This window comes from Melanerpes formicivorus, unplaced genomic scaffold (assembly GCF_026170545.1).
Source record: "Melanerpes formicivorus ecotype bairdi unplaced genomic scaffold, bMelFor1.0.p_v2 SCAF_22, whole genome shotgun sequence".
Classification (NCBI taxonomy): Eukaryota; Metazoa; Chordata; class Aves; order Piciformes; family Picidae; genus Melanerpes; species Melanerpes formicivorus.
The window spans coordinates 8,213,534-8,240,220 of NW_027142374.1; the positions used below are offsets into that span (position 1 = coordinate 8,213,534).

General features: G+C 39.0%; 1 protein-coding gene across 2 annotated transcripts in view; it reads left to right on the forward strand.

Annotated features, from left to right (window-relative positions):
* The first annotated feature begins 915 nt into the window (after window positions 1-915).
* The window catches only part of LOC137448000 (probable global transcription activator SNF2L1), a 34,988-nt gene continuing 9,216 nt past the window's right edge, over window positions 916-26,687 (forward strand). The window contains exons 1-22 of one of the 2 annotated variants that reach the window (XM_068152078.1): window positions 916-1,096; window positions 5,157-5,243; window positions 7,735-7,901; window positions 8,783-8,883; window positions 8,993-9,093; window positions 9,385-9,564; window positions 11,616-11,771; window positions 12,020-12,151; window positions 13,487-13,555; window positions 14,303-14,412; window positions 15,083-15,309; window positions 15,836-15,957; window positions 16,345-16,497; window positions 17,219-17,351; window positions 18,124-18,272; window positions 18,881-19,000; window positions 20,156-20,266; window positions 20,461-20,574; window positions 22,217-22,339; window positions 24,446-24,578; window positions 25,516-25,634; window positions 25,817-26,029. In XM_068152078.1, the coding sequence (XP_068008179.1) occupies window positions 995-1,096; window positions 5,157-5,243; window positions 7,735-7,901; window positions 8,783-8,883; window positions 8,993-9,093; window positions 9,385-9,564; window positions 11,616-11,771; window positions 12,020-12,151; window positions 13,487-13,555; window positions 14,303-14,412; window positions 15,083-15,309; window positions 15,836-15,957; window positions 16,345-16,497; window positions 17,219-17,351; window positions 18,124-18,272; window positions 18,881-19,000; window positions 20,156-20,266; window positions 20,461-20,574; window positions 22,217-22,339; window positions 24,446-24,578; window positions 25,516-25,634; window positions 25,817-26,029 (2,922 nt within the window). In that variant the 5' untranslated portion in view covers window positions 916-994. The remainder of the gene's footprint in view (window positions 1,097-5,156; window positions 5,244-7,734; window positions 7,902-8,782; window positions 8,884-8,992; window positions 9,094-9,384; window positions 9,565-11,615; window positions 11,772-12,019; window positions 12,152-13,486; window positions 13,556-14,302; window positions 14,413-15,082; window positions 15,310-15,835; window positions 15,958-16,344; window positions 16,498-17,218; window positions 17,352-18,123; window positions 18,273-18,880; window positions 19,001-20,155; window positions 20,267-20,460; window positions 20,575-22,216; window positions 22,340-24,445; window positions 24,579-25,515; window positions 25,635-25,816; window positions 26,030-26,687) is intronic. The other variant, XM_068152077.1, reaches the window with a different exon arrangement.

The following is a 26,687-nucleotide window of genomic DNA, read 5'->3' on the forward strand; positions in this document are numbered from 1 at the left end:
ATCTCGACATACTGCATTGACGGTAACTAAATGGAGTGACTTCGTGAATGCAATTTTCAATATGAAATTCACAAACACTGCTTAATTTGAAATGGCTTAAACAAGCAATAAAGTTTCCCTAAACTTATGCTTTTGGAGCTACACTGGTACCCCTTACTCCAGCAGATGTCCAGATGTGTATTTTTTCTCTCATGAATGGCCTGGGCATTTAGAAAAACATATCTGCCATTTGCAACAGGGTTTGGAAACAAGGAAAATGGAAGTGCAAGTAGAAAGTTTTCTGTTTCACACCATTCTGGCTTACTGTCTGGCTTTTGCAGCACCTCATCCTTGTTTTCAGCCCTCCATGTCAGCACCCATGCTGCCTTCTTCCACAAGAACATGACTCCTTCTTCCACAAGTCTCTATGTGCTGTGCATGCCTCTTGTAAGGCACAGGAACTCCTGAGTGTGGAGACATGGAAAGAACCGTGCATTCCACCCCTGGCTGCCCTGTGTTGATGACGAAGGTGGACCTCAGCAATGGCTGAGCCTGTTCATGCCACTCCAAACCAGCACTGTCTTTGAAATACAGTGGACAGGAGAGGCATGAGACAGCACAATGCATGGTAGTACTGCCCTCGGGCATGTCCGGGGTTATTGCTTATGTATGCAGCCGCCCTGACCGCCTTCTACTCTGTAATTTATGGTATCACTAGAGAAAATCGGAAGCAGCAAAGTCTGTGTAGACGCGGGGCAGCGTGAAACAGTCAAGATCAGGTCCGCGGAGCATCCGCAACAAGCAGCATCGCCTCCCTGCCCCGCCTCAACGCAAAGCCACTCCCGCCTCACCCCGCCCGCGCTCGGCGGGAAACACGCGCGCCCCCGGCTGCCTCTCGCGGAAGTATCGCGAGCACCGCGCGGGGCGGGCCGCGGCAGAGGCGGGGCCGCGCTGTGTTTGGGGTGGTGGGGCCGCCCCCCTCCTCCCGGTGGCTCCGGCACCCGCCGCGCACATAATGGACACCGGCAGCAGCCCTGGTGGCGCCGCTCGGGCGGACGGCGAGGTGCCTTCCACCTCTGCCGCAGCGGCCTCTGCGCAGGAGCCTGGCGCCGAGGAGGTACCGCTCCCGGGGCGGGCATGGGGGGGCCCTGCGGGCGGTGGAGCCGCTGAGGTCGGGCGCGCCTGCCCCTGTTTTTCCCTTATCCAGTCGCACCTCGGGCCGCGCCGCTTCACCTTTGAAGTCGCCCCGTTCGCTGGCATTCCGCTGGGCCCTCTACCTCAGTCCGTGAGGGCCTGGTCGTGCTGGAGCAGCGGCCCGGGCTCTGCAGGCCGCCCCCCATCCAGACACAACTCCACCCGCGGCCCCGCCGTGCAGGCCAGCCCTGCTGGTCTGTCCTTCAGCATCGCCGTGCCACCTGCCGCCATCTGTACGGGCACGGGCAGCCCTAGAGTGCCTCCCTACCAGCTGTGCAGCCCCGGCGCGCTGGTATTGGCTATTTAGCCCGTTTTCCCCGCGCCAGCAGTCGACGGTGCCCCGTGTCGATGCTACGCCAGCCCCGCTGCCTTCAGGACCCCATTCTCCAGCAATTCCTGTCCTCTTGTTTCCTTTTCCCTGTCCCCAGGTGAAGTTGTCGTGGAGCGGGATGGGGTCGGTGGGAGCTAGGGTACTCTGCTGGGGCGAGTGCCCTGGGGTGGAAAGGGTTACGGTGGCAGCTCGAACATTTGGCAGCTGAACCGGTCAGTCCCAGCCCTTGGGCTTCAGTTTTCTTGCTTTGCCATGAAGTAGGATAAACTCCTTGAAAGAGCGTGTGTGGCTACCAGTCTACTGCCTTTAAAAGAAACCCAACAAAGCAGAGCTAACAAACAAGACCCCCAGAACCCCACAACCTTGTAAGCTAGGGTGCAAGAAATGTAAAAAAGTGATGTATTTGGTTATCCTTGGAAACCGAACAAGATTTAACCTGAAGAGTAAATCCTACCAAAACTTTGCCAAGATGACAGCAGTGTTTCATATATTTGATAAAATTGCAGAAATAGTGATGCTAGTGCAGTTGGAATTTTAATTCCAGTTGATGAAAGTTCACTTTTGCCAGAAGAGATTGCCTAATTGGTTATTTCATTACTCATGCACACAGGCAGCTACGAGGCACAGTGCAGTGTGATTCTAAACATTACCTGATTGATCAGGGGGAAAAGTTTTAAGTGCGTGTTTTGGTCTTGGGTACAACTTAATCTGCAGCATTTTATGTATGTCAGCTGATTAAAAACTTGTTACTAAATGTTTAGAGAATGTCATCCTGGAAGAATGATTTAAACCAATGAATTATTTCAAATATTAACATTGTGTTACTGGTCAGTGTATTACTTAAAAGAAAAAAAAACAACAGATTTTCGTGGTTTGCTTTTTTAATTCAGACTAGAATTTTACTTCTTGCTGGGCCACAGGTGGCCTGTTACATAGCTATACAATTAGCTATGTGATCTACATAGTAATGGTATACAACCTGTTGTGCTCTCCTCTCGTTGTTTTACTTCCCTATAAGTAGCCTTTCTTGTAGTAGTAATAAAACAGTGTCTTAATGGCTATTTGGAATGTATTCTCCTTTGTATATATGAGTTAAACACAAAAGGAGTCTTTGTAATTGTTATTAATGTATCTGTTTGAAGTTCTCAGTAGCACAAGAGTAAAGCCAACTTAACCAGCAGCAGTTCTTATTAGCAGTCATTTATTTAGGTGTTCATGTGAGCTACCCAATTTAAGACTAACTGTTGCTCTTACTGGATAGAAATCTCTCACCCTGAAGTTAGTAGCTCTGTTTGGGCTAGTTAGTAGAGATTTCAAGGGGAACTATCTTGGGTCCTTAGAATACCCTGGGTCTGTTATTTTTGAAGCTACTGCATGGTCATGTTTCTTGTAAGGCGACACTGGTTTTCAGGGCACTGTCTTATCTAGAATTTAATCTTTCATGGAAAACTTTTCCAGGATAGAGGAAACCATCTGGTATTGTTACCAGTTAGTACCCTGAGTTAAAAATGAAAGTACTGGTTTTGATTAATTGTACTGGGGCTTCTGCCTGATCCTCCTCTTTCCTGTTGTCAGCCCTCTAAGTGATGAAGATGCATTGTGTAAAGTTTCTGGGGTAAATTTCTCAGAACTTTGAGATATTTTGTGGTTCTCTGTCTTACTAGGTACATGAACCAGGCGCTAGTAAGAGCAAAATGTTCTTACTCATCAAAATCTAATAGCTGACAAGGTCCAGATTTTAATAGATCAAAAATGTGCAGAAGCAAGCTTAGGTGATGTTTGTCTTATAAGTTGTGAGGAAGAGAAAGGTTATTGGAACACGTGTCTTAGGTTTGTCTCTTTCATCAGCTCTTGACAATTTTGTTCTTGTTATATCTAATATTTTGGGGTCATCAGTGTTTGACAGAAGCCGCAATTGAAGAGTGTGTGTGTATGTGGGACACTTTGTTTTCCCTTGAAGGGTAGGGTGTAGGTAGTGATTTTATAGTGCTATGGCTGCAGTAACTTTACATAGTTAATTTACTTTATCTCAGAGTGGGCTACTCTCAAATACTTATTTCTGAATAAATTTGATACTTGAAGTTTTCTTCTGGGGAAATCTGAGTAACAGCAGAACTTACAGTAGAGCCATCTGCTTTGGGACTTAGATGACAGTGCATTGCATTTTACTTGGAAAACTTTCAGTTAAAAGGGATTCTTGTTATATTGAGTTGTTCTGCTTTGTTCAGGAGAAACCACTTACCTGAGGTATGCAGCTTTTTTTCAGTAGTCCATATATATGTCACTTATTTCTGGGGGAAGTGAGGGAGACATCTGAAATGGTCTACTGTCAATTTTGTTTTTCCTCTAAGGAGTATTTTGTCACTATAGTAACAGGGATTGGGCCTGATACTAGCACTGACTGTTTTACTGGAATGTATGTTATATAGTAATACAATGGAAGTGTGAATACACACATGTATGGGACCCTGCTGTCTGGCATGTTGGTGTAACCTGCCTCTCTTAACACTGCTTTCTGAACTGATTACCCATGTGACTGAAGAAGTCATAAGTAAAAAGAACATTTCTGAACTGTCTATGGGAAACATAATCATTTGGCCATGCAAAGCTGAACTTGTCAAACAGCTTTGTTACACACTCGGGACTGTTCGTCTTTGCAGAGAGTTATGCACTTATGCCAAAACTGGACAAGGTGATCTGACCCTTGGAGAATAATCCTCCCAGTTATATGGTTGTGCTTGAAGTTACATTAAGTTAGCATATTACTTTTTAGTAAGAATTCTGAGATTCAAGTATAATGTTGCTTGACCGTGTTTTACATATTTAGTCCCATTTGCTACTTGATCCAGAATAGGTTAGTTATTTGATTTTTATCACATTTATAGTAGAGTAAGCCTATACTTAAAGTGCTTAAGACACTGCTCTGTTACATTTTGTACAGACATGCACTTTGGCAGTTCCTTTCAGATTATTCAGTGCATCTCAAAAACCCCCTTAATTTTTATTTATTTGCAGGCAATGCATAAAAAGACATTCTTCAGAGGCTTAATTAGGAAAAAAAAAATCCACCAAATATTTCTTCCATGAGTCTCTTAAAAAGACATATTTTGCCAGTATTGTGAATTTGGGCAGCTGTGGTGTGTGGTTGGGGTTTTCTTTTTGTTTTTTTTTTACACAGCAATGTTGCAGTTGAAGTTGTAGAAACCTCCTTTAAGCTTCCCAATTGAAGGCAGAAATGAATCTCGTAGACTAGAAAAGTCAGCCATTTTTGTTACTGCCTTAAGTTTCTTTAATTTATGGTAAATAAGGTAGTTCTTTGTAACTGTCTTAAGAGGATACCATGCTCTTTTACAGCAATATCTCTGTGAAAGATTAAACTTGATCTTCTTTCAGTACTTTCTTTCTTTGTTTTTGGCTTGTATCGGATTTCCAGAGATAAACATGAGGCTAAGACAAATCTTCCAACTTGGATGTTTATTTGGTCATATATTCTCATTAGTTTCATCTTGAATATCAGGTTCTGCTTTGGGGGAATAATTACTTTTTTAGAGCTCGAATCATTGTAGCATGTAGGTTAGTTCAGGTTGATATCTTTTTGCTTGAGTAGATAAAGAAGCTGATGTTTATAATGTGTTTAAAATTTGAATTCCAGAAAAATGATCCCCCGTTTCAACTCAGACTTCCTCCAAAGGCAGCTAGACCTGAAAAAGAAGTTGACCCGGAATACGAAGAAAAGATGGTGAGTGTTTTCACAACAGAACATAATACAGTTCTTATGACACTTGTTTGTTTGCTTGTGCTAGACCAACACAGACTGGGTGTGTTAGCAAAGAAATGTCTAATCCAGTGTGATGTTTTTCATAGTGGCTAACATTAGGTATTTAGTGAAGAAAGTAGGGAGCAGATAATGATAGTTTTGTTGAGTACTGTTCCACTCTAGCAAGTGTAATTGTCTGCATTTTATATGTATATATGTAGTACTCTTCCCTCTTGGTTTGAATCTGTCTTTGCTAATTTTGTTTGACACCTTAACTTATGCCAGAGTCATTATTAAGGTACTACTTAAATGAGAGAAATACTGGAGCTGCCATTTATATAAAAACATAAAGGTTTTAAATGTTGATATGCTTCGTGTGCTGTAACGCTGCAAAAGAGGATCTGTCCGTGAAACAAATGACAAGAACTTGTAGTGCCGGAGCAGAGGGATAAAAGGGTAACTTTTGTATTACAAAGAGACAGAAACCAGAAGGATGCAAAACTTGGTCTTGAACAATACATAGAGTAGAATAAACCAGGTTGGAAGAGACCTTCAAGATCATCGTGTCCAACCCATCATCCAACACCATCTAATCAACTAAACCATGCAACCAAGGACCCCATCAAGTCTCCTCCTAAACACCTCCAATGATGGTGACTCCACCCCCTCCCCAGGCAGCCCATTCCAATGGGCAATCACTCTCTGTGAAGAATTTCTTCCTGACATCCACTCTAAACCTCCTCCGGTGCAGCTTGAGTCTGTGTCCTCTTGTTCTGTTGCCTGGGAGAAGAGACTAACCTCTGCCTGTCTGCAACCTCCCTTCAGGTAGTTGTAGAGAGCAGTAAGATCTCCCCTGAGCCTCCTCTTCTCCAGGCTAAGCAACCCCAGCTCCCTCAGCCTCTCCCCACAGGGCTTGTAATACCTGTAGTAAGGTTTTAGTTGAAAAGTGATATCTGCATTTTTTCGTGAAAGCTTTAGTGTTAATTGGATGCCTGATAACTGCAGTGGAGTTTGAAAGGATTGGATAACATAGGAGCCAGAGAACATTGGCAATGTTAAGGCACTGAGAAATTTATGCCTACTTGTATGAATACTCAACTTTTAAGCAAAGAGAGGGCACAAGTGAATCTGAGTTGAGTAACTAAACTGGGTTTCACACTAATATATGATGAGTTTACTTCTTTTCCTGAATGAGAATGCTAGTTCAGTTGTTGTAAGAGGCAAAGGGAATAGTCTTCAAAAAGAAATCTACCTTTAATCAGTTGTGCTAGTGTGAGCTAGGATGCTGTTGTTTCTCAAGGCATGCTGTTTACACTCAGCCAGTAAAACTGACAAGGATAAACATACATTGTAGCATTCAGTATAGAAGTTTTTCGCTGGCCAAACCCACCATGTGTTACTGCTTTTAATATAAATCCTCTGAATGGATTTGTTCTTTTCCTGTAAGAGCAAAACCATTCATCTTTACTCCCTCTTTTTAATATTCCCCCCCCCCCCCCCCCGAGACTTCTACTTGATACTGACAGTCTATTTGGTTTTCAGGTTATTTACATGAATACTTCAATAATGAATGCAAGGGAAAAATAATAGGTTTTTTTCAGGAGATCTTTGTAAAGATGTTCTGACAAACTGCATTGATACGTGAAATACACTGCCCTCATGTGGTGAGATCATGCATTGTTTCAGCTCCATTTTTGTGGCTGTTTCCTTACTGTTAGAGCAGTTTTACTTGCATATAAGTTAACTGCAGAAAAGCATTTTTTTGTGGGTGTATTTGTTAGGCTATGATACAGAGATACAATTTTTCTTTTGTAGTTCATCTCAAGATACGTAAATTAGATCACGTGAAAACTCCATTAAGCGGTACAGTGTTACCTGATGCTTAGAAATGGCAGAGAACCTGCTAAAATTGCATTCTGTCAGTTAGAACTTTGATTTTTATCATATTTTTCTTAAAACTTAAGTATATAAGAGCAAGGCATATGTTTTGTTGTGTTCATAGAGTGGAGTGCATGTCTCATTGGTACAGTAAAACTGAAACAATCGAAATTTGAAATCTGGCAACAAAATTCACCATCGTCAGTGAAAGCAGTATTGAGCTAGTGTATCCATTACATTCTAAACTCTTCTAAAAGCAGAGCTACCATATTCTTGTCTTGGATCACATCTTGATAATCATGGAGCTGATGGAAGTTTTGTAACTAACGTGACTAAGGTTGGGGCATTCATCCCTTATTGTAAGTCAGAACCTTAGTGTGCATCCTTTTAGGCAGTCCTTTACAGCATCCTTTCACAGTTGTTGGTGTGCCATACAAGCAGTTTATACAAGTAAACTGTTTTTGGGTGGTTTTACTAATCTTTCCTCATGTAAGTTGTACTTGCATGTGCCTGAATTGTTTGTCTGTTTTTGTTTTTTCCTGATGAAAAGTTGCTGATTTTCCTTTTTTAATTCTCTCTCAACTCTGTAAACTAGAAAGCAGACCGAGCTAAGAGATTTGAATTCCTCCTGAAGCAGACAGAACTTTTTGCACATTTTATCCAGCCTGCAGCACAAAAATCACCAACATCTCCATTGAAAGTCAAACTGGGCCGGCCACGGATGAAGAAGGATGAAAAACAAAGTTTGATTTCTGCTGGGGAGTATGTTTTATCTCTGATGTACTATACCTTCAAACAAATTTTGCATTTTAATCTGTCTGGTTTGTTAGTGGCATAGAGATTGTGCTTTAAGTGCTTTCTTGTTCATGGTGTATTATAATTTCTTTTAAAAGCTGGTTGGTGTATGCACACTGACCCATCAACATTTTTGTGACCTTTGATCAGGAATGCACTTTACTTTTAAAGTAAATTCTGTGATTCTTGTCACTTACCATGCTCTGCTTCATATTGTGGAGTGTTTTTTGGAGCACATGAACTGAACTTTTGCATGATGTCAAAGCAGATGTGGTCTAGAAATGCACTTCTGTGCTAGCTGCTAGTTGACATGGCAGGGGGACCATCATGGAACTAGGTCAAATTAAAACAAGACAACTTGTTGTTGAGTCCTTGGCACTAAACTTGCTCTATCAGTCTGGCATAGCCTATAGGTAGTGTTTCTGAGGGGTCTTACAATAGCAGGTAACTAATTTCTAGAACATCTGCAAAATGGAATTTTCTATTTTCTAATTTTTAATAATTTTTATTAAAGATTTCAATATGTGATTCTTCTTATTGGTATAGTTATCAAATAATTGATTCTAAGGCCATCACGAAGGTGTGTGTTGCATTTCTATGTTGCTTATCAAAAAATACCTTAGAGGACTCATGATACTTGCCTGGGTATAGTCAAGGCTTTGGAGGAGAGGGCTTCATATCAGCCTTTCAAATTTGAGCTGGAGTGGATCATATGGAATAATTTACTAGCAGGATATGATTTTGGTGAGTGTAGATCTATGATTGTTTCTGTTTGAATTTGTCTCCTTTGATTTGATAGTATTTTGAAATTATTTCATATCAACATGACTCTTGGCTTCTTTCTTTAGCTATCGTCACAGGCGCACAGAACAGGAAGAAGACGAAGAGCTGTTGTCAGAGAGTCGGAAAACATCCAATGTGTGTATTCGATTCGAGGACTCTCCTTCATGTAAGTATTGACAGTTGTCTGATGTCACTAAAATCTGAGCAAACTGCAATTAATTTTTTTTCTGTATAGAATTAGTATTTTTCTACTTAGAGGAATCTTGCATTTACAGATGTGAAAGGAGGAACGCTAAGAGATTATCAGGTTAGAGGTTTGAACTGGATGATCTCATTGTATGAAAATGGTGTTAATGGCATTCTGGCAGACGAAATGGTAAGCAGTAATCTTTTGGAATTTTTGTGGTGATTATTGAGTGAAAGTAAACATTAAAGTGCCTGTAGTATTTAATGTGTATTCAGTAGTCATCATTCCACAGCAGTTAGATTTTTTTTCACAACTGGAATTGTAATGCAATAAGAGAAATTGTATTGCAAACATTTGCTGTGTAGTTTGCTTTAAATGCTTAAATGACAGAATTATGTAGTAGGAGAATTGTTTAAAACTTGTTCTGTATGGTGTTTCATCTCAGCAGGGCTTTTTTTTGCCCCCTCTTTGTCAATGCAGGGTCTTGGTAAGACTTTGCAAACAATAGCATTATTAGGCTATCTGAAGCATTACCGAAACATTCCTGGGCCACACATGGTCCTGGTTCCTAAATCAACTTTGCACAACTGGATGAATGAATTCAAACGCTGGGTGCCATCCTTACGTGCTGTTTGCCTCATTGGAGATAAAGATGCCAGGGTAAGTGTCCTGTGTTTTACACACTATTTGTCAAAAACTAGCATTTGGGTAGGCAGAGTTCTCCTTGAGCTACTTCCTTAATTACAGTATTTTTTAGTAATCTTAACTAGGTTAGTGCTGAAAATGTAAAATACTGTGTTTGTAATTAAGAGGAAAAAGCAATTCAGTAAAACTATAGACTAGGATGCAGGTGTCTGACTTACTGTGTTTTCTGATGTCTGCCTCTGATATTTGCACCTTTTTCTTTCTTTTTTCTCTTCTATGTTTTCATTGAGTATTTATTAATGTTTCTTTATTGCCCTCACTTTGTTACCTCTTTCTTCACCTTTTTAGGCAACTTCTTCCACTGTTTTCTTGTCTTATTTCTGTGCCTTGACTTGTTACTAGAAATCTATTGTAGAGCTTTACATCTTTCATAATGAAGGCCTTAACATAGATATAGAGTTGTTTTCTAACTTGAAAGGGATCAATGAGCTGGATGTTCCCGTGGATTCTGTGTCTCCCCATATGGATTGCATGGCTGCATGTTACTGCTTGAAAGGCTCTACAGAAGGATCTGGACAGACCTGATCGATGTGCCAATACCAATTATATGAGACTCAACAAAGCCAAGTGCTGCATCCTGCACTTGGGTCACAACAACCCAAAGCTTTGAAAGTGTGGCTGGAAACTGCCCAGCAGAAAAGGACCTGGAAGTATTGTTCGGCAGCTGACTGAACATGGGTCAGCGAGGTGAATGGATGAGAAGACCAACAGCATCTGGCCTGTAACAGGAGTAATGTGGGCAGCAGGGATTATGCACCTGTACTCAGTGATATTACACCTTGAATATTGTGTTGAGTTTTGGGCCTCTTACTAGGGGGAAAGACATCAAAGTGCTGGAGCATGTCTGAAGCAGTGAAGGTGATAGAGGGTCTGGAGAACAAGTACTATCAGGAGTGGCTGTAGGACAAGAGGAAGTGTCCTCAAGTTGCACCAGGGGTTGTCAGAGCATTAGAACAGGCTGCCCAGTGAAGTAGTTGAGTTGCTGTCTTTGAAGGGATTTAACAGATGTGTAGGCACAGTGTTTAGAGACATGTTTTAGTGGTGGACTTGGTGGTGTTAGGTTAATAGTTGGACTTGATGATCTTGAGGGTCTTTTTCAATGTAAATGGTTCTGTGACAGGAATCTGGCTCTACCAGTGAGTTGGCCAGATCCTTCCAGTGGATTGTCTGCACTGCTCTGTGCAGATTATTTTCATTTGAAGTCATAATATTTGTACCACAGAGTGTTTATTTCTAATTCTGTGTAATGAAATTGATTATATTGAAGGGAGATGTGCACCCTCCCTTTATACTTTATTTACTTTGAGAGTCTCAGGTTTGTATTGCCATAACTTCTCATTTCCTTCTTTTCAACTCCATCTGTGTGTGGTGTCTAGTGTACTTCTGGACTTAAATTTGCATTTGTTGGTCAGTGCATAGTATTGTACAGAACAGTCCTGTATTAGGTAGCTCTCTAAGGCTCTTGATGAGCAGTGCTGTCAGTCCTACTAGCAGTGTACCCTAAGTTAGTTATTGGAGACTTACATGTTTGGTCTATACTTAGGGTGATTTCTTTCATATGAAATGATTTATATACCTAGATATGAGATAGAGATGGGTCAGAGGAGGGAAACCTTTAGGAAAGGGAGAAGATAGAGTGGGCTATGTGAATTGTTTTTACACACCTTTTTGTGGATTGTGTCTTTGGACAGTTAGCTTAGAGTTGTGGTTCTTGTGTGTGGGGTTTTTTTCACAATGATATTCCACAAACTGTGGAAAAGTTATGCTGTAATTATTTAATTTTAAACAGAAGAAAACTTGTTTAACCCCAGACAATGATCTGTCTGTGCCTAAAGCAGAAAGGATTGAAGGCTTTTGTTACAGTAACTTTCAGTTACTGAAAAGATATTGCAGAGTCGTCTTACACACTTAACACTTCAGTGATGTTGGTGGAGATAGATTTCACTGAATTGCATATAAATCGTTCATATTTATAAATGCTTATTAATCCAATTGTTCTGCTTTAGGCTGCTTTTATCCGTGATGTCATGATGCCTGGTGAATGGGATGTTTGTGTTACATCATATGAAATGGTAATTAAAGAGAAATCAGTCTTCAAAAAATTTAACTGGAGGTACCTGGTGATTGATGAAGCTCACAGAATAAAGAATGAGAAGTCTAAGGTAAACTTAGAATTTGATGTTTTGCACATAGTTTGAGACAGAAGATCCCATCGGATTTTAGCAGATTTTAAGTATTAGATATGTGTTTTTTAAAATACAATCTGTGAACTCCTGGGTGGTAAATATAAATTTCATAAGTAGCTCACTGTTTTGAAATGTAGTTGACATTGTTCCAGGTATCAGAAGTTGATGAAAATTCATTATGCTTACATGTACATGCTGGTGGCAACTATTTGTTGTGTTTCTAGCTGTCAGAGATTGTACGCGAGTTCAAGACAACAAATCGATTGCTGCTTACAGGAACTCCTTTACAGAACAACCTCCATGAGCTGTGGGCTTTGCTCAATTTTCTTTTACCAGATGTCTTCAATTCTGCAGATGTAAGTTCAAGTTTGAACATACAGTCTTGTTCCTGTTATTTTGATTCCCAAGCTGCAATGCAGAAGAATGACCAGCCTAAGAGACACTACAGTGTGCCCAGGTGGCCAAGAAGGCCAATGGCATCCTGGCCTGTATCAGGAACAGTATGGCCAGCAGGAGCCAGGGAGATCATTCTGCCCCTATACTGAGCAGTGGTTAGGCCACACCTTGAGTACTGTGTCCAGTTCTGGGCCCTTCAGTTTAAGAAGGGCACTGAGACACTTGAACATGTCCAGAGAAGGGCAACAAGGCTGGTGAGAGGCCTTGAGCACAAGCCCTGCGAGGAAAGGCTGAGGGAGCTGGGATTGTTTAGCCTGGAGAAGTGGAAGCTCAGAGAAGACCTTATTGCTCTCCACGACTACCTGAAGGGTGGTTGTAGCCAGGAGGGAATTGGTCCCTTCTTCCAGGCGGCCAGCACCAGAACAAGAAGACACAGTCTCAAGCTGCGCCGGGGGAGCTTTAGGCTGGATGTTAGGATGAAGCTCTTCAAAGAAAGAGTGATTGGCCATTGGAACGGGCTGCCCAGGGAAGTGGTGAAGTCACCATCACTGGAAGTGTTTAGGAAGAGACTGGATGGGGCACTTGGTGCCATGGTTTAGTTGATAGTGTTGGGTGATAGGTTGGACTGGATCTCAAAGGTCTTTTCCAACCTATTCTGTTCCTCTGTGGCTTACCTAACTGTAGACTTATTTTTTTGCTCAGCCTACTTGATACAGTGTTCTATTAGTGCAGATAGGGCCTCAGGGCAGTAAAAGCAAATCTAATACTTGAAATAGTTCAAGAATTATGTAAAGTGGAACAAAATCTGGGAGAGCAGTGCAAAATGAAGAATATGAAGCATCCAAACAGGTATAAGCACTTATTTTATTTAGAATTTGTTATCTTTCTCTTACTTTACTGTTTCCTTGTACTGGAACTGCTTGGTTCCATGGTTTTTGCCCCGTTGTCCGTTTCCTTTACTTAAGGATTTTGGTTTCCTTTTCTGTTTTTTTGAGATCCTAACACAAGCCCTGAGGGGAAGAATTTGGACACTGCAGTGACGATCATGGAAACCAATTGTAAATTAAGCAGAGTGATAGTATCTTGTCTGCAGAGTTACTCAGTTGACTTGAGTGCTATAATGTGCTGGGGAGCTGCCACAGAATTGTAGACTGTTTTCTTTTCCTTTCACTTAGAGAAGTAATTTGTCTCCAGATTTATGCACCTCTCAGTGGGAGCGAAAGAGGGTCAATATGTGTCTGTTAAAACCAGAGATGATAAACTGTTCATATTGATGGTGCTGTTTTTCACCACAGGATTTTGACTCTTGGTTTGACACTAAAAATTGTCTTGGTGATCAGAAACTTGTAGAAAGACTTCATGCTGTAAGTAACTAAAGTAATCATGTGTTGTTGCTAGCATAGAGTGTAAAAAAAAAACCCACCCCAAAAACAACCAACCAAAACAAACAAACACACACCCCAGATTATTCTTCATCTTGAATCTGAGATGAACATGAAGGTATTCAACTACATATATGCCCAGCAGAATTTTCATTAATTAAATATTGGAGCTTACCATTACAGGTACTGCATTTTGTATTTGAATCAGATGACATCTACACATAAAATGTGAAAATGAAGAATTTTGAGATGGTTTTGAAACCACTTGTTACTGTGACTAGTATACATGTGTTGTGCTAGTCTGTGCATGTCTTTACCTTTGTTTTGCTGTGCATGAGAGGATGTTTTTCATCCTACAGTAACAAAAAAATCAGAAGGAGGTATAACAAATTTCTTATCTTTGAGATGTTGGTATGCTTTCTATATGCTACTAGTTAAAATGAAACAGAGCTTATGTTAAAAAGTAATAGAGTTTAGAAGCTTGTAAGTTTGGTGCTTGCTTAGGATAGTAACTGGGATGAATATGGCAGTCTTTATGTAGTGCTTCTTATTTATGTTTGAACTTAGCCTGTTAGTGGATAACTTCATTTTGCAGACTTCAGCAAAATTTTTCTGAAGGAATCATCACGGTAGCAACATACTGGTTAGTTCTGAATAAACCTGTTAATTTTGTATTTGATGTAATCAGTGTTATAAATTTATCTGTGGAAAACTTCTTAATTTCTGTAGGTTTTGAAGCCGTTTTTACTACGTCGCATAAAAGCTGAGGTAGAAAAGAGTTTGCCTCCGAAGAAGGAAGTGAAAATCTATCTTGGGCTCAGCAAAATGCAGAGGGAATGGTGAGTTTTTATGTAAAAGTAAGATTCTTTGCTGATAAAGAGCACTACAGCTCTTCACTTTTTTTTTTTCTAGCTGCATGTTAAGAGTCAGATGGAGAAGCCTATTTATAGCTGTCTTTGGGGCTTTTTTGAAGATGTCCAAGTTAAATTTCTCAGGAAGGCTAATGAAGTGGGCTGGGAGGAAGACAGCAGAAATTTCTTTCCCTTCCTTAATTTTGTTTGAAAGAATATATGTCTCCTAAGTCTATTCCTTTGATCCAAGAATGCATGCACAGTAAAAATCTGGCCTGAAATTAAAACAAAACTTTGAGGAGCCACATCCCTAGAGGAGATGTGAGAAGAGGAGCCAAGGCAGTATAGCAGCTTCAGTCAAACAAATGATACCTTTAATCCACTTCATAGTCCTAAAATGAAAGTGTAAGATAACCCAGTAAATGACAGATGACTGTCACTCACAGACAAATTGCATTTCATGTTTAGGTATGAATTTGTAAATCCTTATTATCAGCCAGATGTCTTCACCATGTTTTCATAATAGCACAGCTCATTATTATGTAAACAGCAAACTCCTGCATCCAGAAATAAATAACTGGCATATTTCAGGGTTTCATTTATGTTTTTGAAATATCAAGTGAAAACAGAGTTGTTCAAAATTGCCTGTAAACTTCAGGTATACAAGAATCCTGATGAAAGATATTGATATCCTGAATTCAGCTGGGAAAATGGATAAGATGCGTCTGCTGAATATTCTGATGCAGCTGCGGAAATGCTGTAACCATCCATACCTGTTTGATGGTGCTGAGCCTGGCCCTCCTTACACCACTGACACTCATCTCATCACCAACAGTGGTAAAATGTTAGTTCTAGATAAGCTGCTGGCAAAACTCAGAGAGCAAGGTGAGTGCAGTTCATGAACAGTTTGTAAGTAAAACTACTTCCCACAAATTGCATAGAATGCTTCTTGTCTTGCCTCCAGTGAATACATTCATTATGTTCAGTGAGGGTTTTGACATTCTTCTTGTAAATCTTAACACAGAAGGAACAAAGTCTGACAGCTGATGAGGAAAACTAATAATGTGGGCAAGTAGAAGGAAAGGAAGGAGCACAGTCTCCCTTTTGCTAAGAAAATTTGAGATTAGTTTCTCTATGCACATCATCTGTCAGACAATTCTCTTGTCATGGTTTTAAGTGTTCTGTTTCTATAGCTGTGTGTTCCTCCTGTATAGATTATCAAATAACCTGTTTTCGGGATTAGCTAAATAAGTACTGGAGAAATAACTTCAGAAGAAAGGGTTATTTAATAGAGTAAGTTAGGCACAGTACAGAATATTTTACGTGAATTCTACTCATGCTCTATAATAGGGTCTGTGATAAGATCAATGTGAAAACGAAACAACCACCAAAACCTTCTGTATTCTCTCAGGTTCCAGAGTCCTACTTTTCAGTCAGATGACTCGCTTGCTGGATATTTTGGAAGACTATTGCATGTGGCGTGGATATGAGTACTGCCGACTTGATGGACAGACACCACATGAAGAAAGAGAGGTTAGAAAGTTGTTATAAGTGAGAAATGCCTTTGGTTTACATACTAGATTATGAAGGGGTTATTTGCATATATCTATGTGGCTACTTCATTGTTTGAAGTAAATCAAAAATACTGCAACTTAAAAGGGTAGCTAAGGGTATATGGTTTTCCTGACCTGACCAAAGTCTACAGTAAAGTAGATTTCATTTGTTCCTCAGCTAAATGAAAAAATACAATCTTTTGTGGACTCAGAGTGGATTTTTTTCCTACCTGTGCAAACCTACAGTTCCTAACTTGTTTAAAAAATTTAGGTTTTGCATGCTGGAAATTTCAAAGAAATTTCATTAAAAAGCCACCAACATACTAGGAGCTTGTTTGAAAGCTCTGATACTTTCTTTTAATTTTAGGAAGCAATAGACACATTTAATGCTCCCAACAGCAGTAAATTCATTTTCATGCTGAGTACCAGAGCTGGAGGTCTTGGAATTAATTTAGCAACTGCTGATGTGGTTATTCTCTATGATTCAGATTGGAACCCTCAAGTAGATCTGCAAGCCATGGTAAGTTACTTCTCTTACACACATTCATTTGTTCTGTGGTTTGTATTTTTTTGTTTTGGGGGTTTACACTTAAACACATGAAATATTTAGTGATGTGCATGCTAATTACTGATAGTAGACCAGCTTCCTGGAAGCTGAGTGATTTGTGAATTTTTACAGGATTTTCAGGAAGAAATGAGTATTGTGCAGGAGAGCAAAAGATTTAATGACTCTTACTTAAAGGACAGTGAGAAAATCCTGGTGCTAACAGCTTAAAGGCCAGTTGTTTCACTGTTTTTATTTAAGACTTTTTTTATCTTTAAATTCAGAAGGAATTAAAGCTCTGGCTGCATGGATTTTGGCCATGACATTGATGTGCTCAGTCCAGGGATGCCCAAGTTTCAATACTTCTGTTAAGTGAGAGAGCTAGTTTGAAAGCAGTATAGATGGGTGTGCACATACATATAGTGCTGTATCTCCATTTCCCAACTGTAGTCTAGACAGGCATTCAGTTACCTTCATTATGATGAGGTAGATGCATTTACTATATAGTTACCTAATATTAAAAGGTGTAATAACCATGTATGAGTAAATGTTACTCTATTGGTTTTATTTTTTTGTATACCCTTCAATAAGCAAAGAACCAAGAAATGTAAGCTAGTTTGTCTGCTGTTCCTGCAAGCTAACTGTTTATTGCTTGTGAGTTTTTGTGGCTGAACGCTTACTGGTTTATGTTTGTTAGGATCGTGCGCATCGTATTGGTCAAAAGAAACCAGTACGGGTGTTTCGACTAATCACTGATAATACTGTTGAAGAGAGGATTGTAGAAAGAGCTGAAATAAAACTGAGACTGGACTCTATAGTTATACAACAAGGTATCAACTGTTATATACGTTTGTCTGCAACAGAATTGTTCAGTCCCTTACAGTATAGGTTTAATAACTGCAGATGTACAGTATGAGAGAAAGCAGGCCCTGTGTATAATAGCAGTACACTAAGTTGACCTAAGAAATAGTCTAAGTTGCTCACTTGTTCAGCTGAAACTTAAAAAATTAAAATCTATATTCTTAAAAAATTTGGGCAGAGACTTAGACTGTAAGTCAAGAAAGCAAACTACAGCTGACTAGATGCTACTTGTTGTCATATGTTAAAAAGGAGAAGAAGAAAAAATGAAACATTCCATGACAGATAAAAATAATTATATAGATGTGCTTCTGACCACCTACAAATTTACTGAATAGTAAAACTGCTTTATGTGTCTTTATCTGGAATAGTTGGTCAAAAACTGAGGCTCTCCAGCTAAGTTTTGAAGGTTGGTTGTGTTTCCAAAAGGATGGGCTGCTGAAAGGGTTGTGGTCACAATTTTGTTGGACTCTGAAGAGCTGAGACAGAACTTAGAATTTTGGGGAAAATATTCAGGGATGTAGGTTGAAATTAGTCAAGTGAGTGTCAAAAACTTATTAATAACTATTAAAGAATACTTTGTTTTTCATCTTGTGTTTATTTTCAGCTCAAGTAAAATGCAATTTATTCTATATGGTTCTTCTGTTTTTCTTTCTTGTTCTGCTGTGAGCTCAAATCACCTGTTTGCATGGTCCTGCTAGAACTCTTGTGTTGTAAATTCCAACATGTTTCTGCTAATTTTAGGAAGGCTCATAGACCAGCAGTCTAACAAACTGGCAAAAGATGAAATGCTGCAGATGATCCGACATGGAGCCACGCACGTTTTTGCTTCCAAAGATAGTGAGCTAACAGAAGAAGATATAACCACGATTTTAGAAAGAGGTGAAAAGAAGGTTGGAGAACAATTTTTTTGTATGGAATTTGACATGTGTCAAATACTAAATGTGTGTGCTCACAGTAGAATGAAATCTGATTGTGTGAATCCATGCCCAATTATTGCTTTACTCTTTGTAAATATTATAAAGCTAATGAAAGATTGAAGTTGAATTTGTGAGTGAAATCTTCAAAATTTAGACCTTGTGCACCAGATCCTAAGCACTGTTTATTTTGTGGACTTATGGAAGGATATAAATTTCATGTTCACATTTCTAATAGACACAAAACCTTCATGGAACTTTTTTAGGGAATAGGTAGCTCTGTGGAGAAAGGAACTACTATTTCAGCTCCAAAGAGCTGGGTATAAGTTTCAGTTAAATTTAAATGTTAAATCATACAGTTGTAAGGCTATATCCCAGCATAATATATTTATTTTAATGGAAAATCTCGAGCCATTCTGTTTGAAATTGAAAAGCACTATGGGTGTCTCTCCTTACCAGAAAAATGTAAGTGAAAGTTTAAAGCAGAAAAAGCCAGGATGTTCTAATGATGATGAAAGCTGGTTTTATTTCTGTAAAGATAAAGCAGCTTGATTGAGCCTAAAGGCATCTTTCTATATTTTCAGACAGCTGAAATGAATGAAAGATTGCAGAAAATGGGAGAGAGCTCCTTACGAAATTTCACTATGGACACAGAGATGAGCTTATACAACTTTGAAGGTGAAGATTACAGAGAAAAACAGAAGGTAATTTTTCTTAGACTTTAAGACTTCAGTTTGAGTGCAAGCATAAAGGCCATACAGCTATAAAGGTTATTCTGTAGAAGTAAGGAGCTACTGAAAAATTCACTTAGCTCTACATAAGCATCAATATTCTGATTTTTTTTATTTTTTAAATTAACTTTCAGCCCCACTCTAAAATCTGATAATATTGCTGAAATTTTATCATTTCTTTAGCAAAATAGTATCCTACTATAGTACTGCAGTCAGTGTTATTTTACTGCCAACTGAGAAAGAAAACCAGGCCTGATAAGGATGTTTGAACTGGGTTTAAGCCTCTTTTCTGCAGTGGAACTTTTAGTCACAAGCATTAATGTCAATTGTTTGTGCAACAATTCACACAATTACAGAAGGATCATCCAAACAAAGAGGTACTACTTGGGGTCCTCAATGTTACTTCTGAATCTCTGTTTTGTATGGGACACTTGGAATTAGATACATGATTCTGTTAACTACAGAATGTCCTTCTGACCCAGGTTTCTTAAAAGTTTTGAAAATGCATTTAGGAAAATACAATAGTTAATGAAAACAGAGTGTAGGGGGTGTGTGTATGTATACACAATATCCTTTATTTTTTTAATGTGTTGATAGTTGAATTACAAGAAGCCAGCAAGATATGGCACAGGCTTGTAACATGCTTTATTAATTTTAATTCAAGTAACTTGGTTAAGATTAGTTTGCTGCTAATGGATTATTTTTTAACTTTCATTTTTTTGGCCAAGGTTGTAGCCTCTGTAGAGGTTATTCATTGTGATACTTACAGCAGAAGCAATTCATTTATATTGTAAAATGCTATAGAATCCAGACCCAACTCTCCATTCCTTCCATTGTGTTTTAGTAGATGGACTCATAACCCTACTCAGGTGTCTAAAGTAAAAGAATCTATCTGTCACTGCACTGCCCTACCTGTGAATTGTCTTTTATGTTTTTAAATGTTATAATCAGTTACCATTCCTAGCTTATTTTTGAGCTGTGTTGTACAGCTCAAATTGTTGAGTGTAACTATCAGATTTGCCATGCAAAAATACATTGGAGTTTTGCAGTGCTGTATTAGTCATTATTTCTGTGACTTTAGGAAGCATGTATTTACTTTAATATCTTTTGATTCTATTCTGTATGTAGCTGAGCATGATGGAATGGATAGAGCCTCCAAAACGAGAACGCAAAGCTAATTATGCAGTTGATGCTTATTTCAGAGAAGCTCTACGTGTTAGTGAACCCAAAGTCCCCAAGGTAATGTGCTGGGAAGTATGGAGGGGGGTTTAGGCTTTTCTTTTGCTCTTCTCTCCCCTATTGCATCTCCTGCTCTCTATACTGGTAATAAAATGAATGTATTTACAAAGTGATAGGTTGCCAGTTCTGCTGAATTATGGCAGGTTAGTTGCACAGAAAGTGATCTTATATAATGTATCTGTGTATTTTTGAAGGCTCCACGACCTCCAAAACAACCAAATATTCAGGACTTCCAGTTCTTCCCACCACGGTTGTTTGAACTTCTGGAAAAAGAAATTCTGTATTATCGTAAGACTATAGGCTACAAGGTAATGAGGTTTTCCTCTTCTGATTAACAAAAGGTATTTGTGTTCCTGTTTGTTGATGTGCAGCATCCCTGACAGTAGCTAAATGAATTAAATGAGACAGTAACTGGAAATATCATTCTAGTCTTGTTTTTGGCAAAGTGCTTCTGGTTGTGAAGGAAATGTCTTCGATCCTCTGTTTCCTTGTTTCTGTTCAGAGCAGAGAAGCAATCTGAAACTCCTTCCTTCATTAAAAAGTTGTAGCTGTGTCTTGTGGTGGGTTCCAAGTAATAAAATAGAATAAAAAAGAGACAGTACTGATGCTTCATATATGCTTCTCAACACCAGAAGTGTGATATGTGTTCTAAGGTGAGAAAACAAACACCTGCCAGGGTAGGATTTTTTCATTATAGCTTTTGTATATCCTGTGCAGAAAGTAATTTAGGATAATATGTAATTTGACCTTGTGTTAATATGAAGGGTAAATAAGGTGACATCAATTTTCCTCACACTTTGCAGGATATAAAATGTTTAAAGCTGTGGCGATGTCTGACTGTATTACTACTACAGAAAGAAAACCAGACAACAGACTTCCATTTTTTTCCCTCTGCAATACCTTAGCTGAATTTCTCCCTCTCCCTGACGACATTACAGGCTGAGCAGTAAACACAGATTCTATTTTGATGCTGATTTTCATTACTTGCACCAGTATTGGCTGAGTAAATCAAATAGATCCCCTACTTTTAGACATGTAACTTATTTTAAAAAGCCCACTGTTTCATGGCAGATTGCAGCAAAAAGAAATCACATATAAAATGTGTTGGAGAACATAAACTTGTCATACAAAGCAACAGGCAGGAAATTGGTGTTGCAAGAGAGCAGAATTCATACTGACAAAGCGCTTTTAAGAAAAAGCAGGAGGTGTCTTAGACTCTAGTTTGAAGCAAAAAGAATTTTATGTGGATGGTGAGATAGAATTAAGATAAGAATTCATGCAAGTATAGTTAGCTTAAGGAAAGAAATTATTCAGTTAATGCTCCAGCAAATAAGGATGAGAGAATTACTGATGTTGACAATATGTATGTAGAAAGAGGTGTATCAGTCCTGCTAATGAAATTTGTCATACTGGATAGGTCAAATATGAATACTTCTTACCTTAAAGACTTGCTAGGGGTGAAAGTGCTAAATATGATTTTGTTCTGCTTTGTAATGGGAGTGCAAGTATCTGAAGTGTTTGTTATTGAAACTGAAAACTGTTGTGAACAGTATCAGAAGGTATCAAATAGCTTAAGACCATGGTAAACCACCAAAGCAAAGATGTTAAAAACATCTCTTAACTTCGTTGCCTTTTGCCTCACAAACCTTTAAAGTCTACAGAGTCTTTCTGGATGCTGTTTTATGACTTGTTTGCTGTTGTATCATGTGGAATTGCAATACACAGTTTAAAGGTCACAAATGTTAAATTCGTGTTGGTGTGGAGAGGGACAGGTAAAATGTTGCTAGTCCTTGTCTGTCATATCTGTCTAGTCCTTATTTTGACAGTGTGCATAGCTTCATAGTAAACCTGGCAGAACTTAGGTAAATTGTAAACCAAACATGAAGGAGAAGTGAGCAGTCTCATTAAAAACATGGTTGCATTACTGCTTATTGATACCCCTGATTATAGGTCCCCAGGAATCCTGATCTCCCAAATGCAGCTCAAGTACAAAAAGAGGAGCAGAAGAAAATAGATGAATCTATGCCTCTGAATACTGAGGAAACTGAAGAGAAGGAAAAGCTTCTAACACAGGTAAAATAAAAACAGCTGAAGTATTTAATTTTTTTTTTTTACAAGTATGTGGTATAAATACTAAAAACAAGAAATGTGCAGAGGAAAGCTACACTGACGTTATAGAGAAAAGAAAGCACACAACATGCAGTAGTTTTGTTTGGCTTTACATCGAGGGACCTTTCTTGTCCTGTGACAAGTTTGTGTCTTAGCCACTATTTCCTTCAACGTCTGCAATGTTTCTGAGGCAAGAAGAGTAGATGCACTATCCACCAATACATGCAGAAATCCAGTCAGTGAGTTTCTTGTGTATGCATCTATCTTGCTTGTTTGTTTTTTTAATCCAGAAGGGTTTGAATCGGAGAGGACAAGCCTCTATCAACACATACATCTGTGTAAATACTGTATAAGACTTGCCACATCAAAGAATCAAAGTTGGAAAAGACCTCAAAGGTCCTCAAATCCAACCTGTCACCCAAGACCTCATGACTACTAAACCATGCCACATCCAATCCCTTTTTGAACACCTCCAGGGATGGTGACTCCACCACCTCCCTAGGCCGCCCATTCCAATGGCTAACAACTCTCTCTGTGAAGAACTTTCTCCTCACCTCGAGCCTAAACTTCCCCTGGCACAGATTGAGACTGTGTCCTCTTGTTCTGGTGCTGGTTGCCTGGGAGAAGAGACCAGCCCCCACTTGGCTACAACCTCCTTTCAGATGGTTGTAGAGAGCGATAAGGTCTCCCCTGTGCCTTCTCCCCTGAGCCTCCTTTTCTCCAGGCTAAACAGCCCCAGCTCCCTCAGCCTCTCCTCATAGGGCTTGTGCTCGAGGACTCTCACCAGCCTCGCTGCCCTTCTCTGGACATGTTCAATGGCTCAGTGCCCTTCTTAAATTGAGGGGCCCAGAACTGGGCACAGTATTCAAGGTGTGGCCTAACCAGTACTGAGTACAGGGGCAGAATGACTTCCCTGCTTCTGCTGGCCACACTGTTTCTGATCCATTATTTTTTTCCCAGTTGGTTTGTTAGGCATGTTTTGTTTATACTGGGACTGAATTCTTGACTTTTTGCACTGTTATCCTGTTAAATAGGCTTATTAAATGCTAAATGTTAAGGAGGAAGGTATGTGTCAAAAGGTAACAGGATATTTTGATTAGGAAAATTTTCAGTGAAGGAATTGGGCATAGAGTACCCCAAGAAGAAGTTGTCAAGGGCACAATTTGACTGTTAATTTCACCTCTTCATAGCAGAGAAAAACATTTAAGCTGGTGCTGCTATGCATGTCAGTACTGCTGTTAATGATTAAAAAGAAATGTTTGTATTGTGTGTATTAGACTTCTTGTAAAGATGCTCACTAATTGTGGAGTGAGCTTTTTCAGCTGGAGAACTGACAGAGTTCCTTGTAAATGTATTTCTGTGATGAAAGTGTTAGTGTACTGCAGATTGCTCTTCGGTGTGATTTTCATGTTTGTTTGTTCTTGATGTTTTCTCCTTTCCTTGTCTTTAAACTGTAATGTCTCATTCTTGCATGATGTGTTTGTGCATTGCATCTCACTTAACTGTTCAGTTTTGGATTCATTTCTTGGAAACCTAACAAATTTTCAGTTTGACAGTGCCATGGAGTTTCCATATGATTGCGTCTTCTTGGACTAGAGATTATTTCTTGGTATGAAATGATCCCTTGTCTGGTTTAAGGTTTGTAAATGTCCAAAGCTGAAGCTCTTGCCTGCACTCCTCTAAGAACTTGTAATGACGCTGACATTGGTGCATTCTGTAGTCCTAAAAATGACGAACGTCTTATCTGCTGAAGGGTGACAAAATGACAGTAACCTGTCATTGAACTTGTTTCTTTGGAGAACACCACTTAAAAAGTTTTAAAGAAGAGTAAAAAGCTCCTACTAATGCCTGTGGAGTCATGCACAAAAATAACTCGTTAGACTTTTAATGATTCAGTAATAAACCCTGGGGAATACAAGTTTATGGAAATCCTGAAAGACCATTAACCACTGTAATTATGTGATGGCACAGAGGCACTGCCCATTAGAGCAAATGATACATACCTAAGACAAAATGCCAAATGTTTCCTTTCTGCTTAGTAAGGCCTTCTTGCTTTCTTGCTGCTTACAGGGTTTTACAAACTGGAATAAAAGGGATTTCAACCAATTTATTAAAGCTAATGAGAAATACGGTCGTGATGATATAGACAACATTGCCCGTGAGGTGGAGGGAAAGTCACCTGAGGAGGTCATTGAGTATTCAGGTTTGTCTTATTTTGAAATATATTTCTTAATGTTATGGTGTCACCATCATTTTTGCTTTATATTCTTTTGAAATCCCAAGGTGTGGAATTTGGATGTGTGTAGGAATAATTTTGTATTTCTAAAAGTACATGGTGGTTATTTTAGAAGACTCAATTCTCTTACAAAGGTTGCATTTGCAGCATAGGCTTTCCATTATCTCTCTTTGAAAACCTGGCATGGTTAATTCACATCGACAGCATGGTCTTTGGAATCACAAGGTTGCCTTACAGTGGCACCATGGGTTTTTATGCTGTGCATGCATGTGCTGTTGTGGCTAGCACACGGATCTTTTACACTGTGCTTTTACATCTGTACAGAATTCTTCCTCTTTCATTTTTGGATTCAATTTTACTAAGAGCCTTTGTAAAATTTTAACTGTAGTGTTCTTCCTACGGCTTAAAAAGGAAGAGCTCTGCAACAGTTCCCTTCAGAGGGTTGAATTTATTTTGGGTTGGCTGGATGCTATTGGAGGAGTCACAAATTGCTATCTTATATGACTGAAAGACTGAGTAGGCTCTGACAGTAAAGGTAGTGAAAATTGAAATAGGAACATTTCACTATTAGAGCAGTCCTGACATGGTTCACCATTGTTACAAACAGTATCCTCAAATGTAACTTTCTCAGAGTTTTACAAGACAACAAGTAATTACATTGAATGTAAACTTTGTTCCAGTTGTTACTAAGCCCTTGCTTATAGTTAACTTAAAAATACACTGAAAAAAGGGTTTATGCAAGTTTATTTCTTGGCTATATAGTAAAAAGGAGAGTGTTAGTACATCTTTCTGGATTTAATGGAACCACAAACTGCATTCCTCTTTGCTGGAGTGCCTCAACTGAGTAAAGTAGTAAGAGTAGAGGAAGATACTTCATTTTACATTTTATATTTTGTGTTTTTAGCTGTTTTCTGGGAACGCTGTAATGAACTACAGGACATTGAGAGGATCATGGCTCAGATTGAACGAGGAGAGGCAAGAATTCAGCGGAGGATCAGTATCAAGAAGGCCCTTGATGCTAAAGTAATCAGTGCAGGTTTTTTGTTTTCTGCAGCTAACTTCTGCCAAATTCCTTCAGAAAAGGAATATTTGGGGCTGGGAGTTTCTGCCTTTTTATATAGCATATATACTATATCATGTATCAATCTACACAAGTGTGTAATAAATCCTTTGTTTAATGGTGCTTATTTTTGTTTTGCATTCAGATTGCAAGGTATAAAGCACCTTTTCATCAGCTGCGTATTCAGTATGGAACAAACAAAGGGAAAAACTACACAGAAGAAGAAGACAGATTTTTGATATGCATGTTACACAAGATGGGCTTTGACAAGGAAAATGTGTACGAGGAACTAAGGCAGTGTGTGCGCAATGCTCCTCAGTTCAGATTTGACTGGTTTATCAAATCTAGAACTGCAATGGTAGGTATCAGTTATGTGAACTTAAGTCATTCTGTGAAGTATCTTGTTCTTTTTATGTGATGGTGCTTAAAGAAAACTTGCTTTTTTGCCAGAATGTTGGTGTCTAGGAGAGAAGTGCTGAACAAATAACTTGGGGTTTTTATTCTCACTTCTAGTTTTTAATAAAGTAACCTTCTCCCATAATACAGCAAACAACACAATACAGCTGACAAATTAGAAAACCTGCCAAGCTGAAATCCTGTTACCCAGAGGGATTAATGCAGAAGTAGACTATCTTTACAAATACCCATGTTGCTTCTATCACAAACTAAAAGTTTTACGGAGCAATGTCTCTTAAAATATGACTGCTTTTCACATACTGAAACCATCTGATTATATACTGGGCTTTTCTAATATTTGTACTTCATTTGTAAAAGCATGAGGAAATTTAGTTATTGATACAAGAATTAAGATTTAAAATGCCATTTGTAGTTGTCAATAAGGATTATCACATGCAAGTACTTAACTTTTCCTGAAATTTGTTTTGTACTAAGAGAGTATAATACAAGTTTGATAGCAAGCAGTCTAATATTCTGAATTCTAGCTATATATTTGTTCCTTTATCTGAAGAGCAGAACCATTCTTTTTTAATTCAGTCTTTAAGTGGAAAGTGATAACC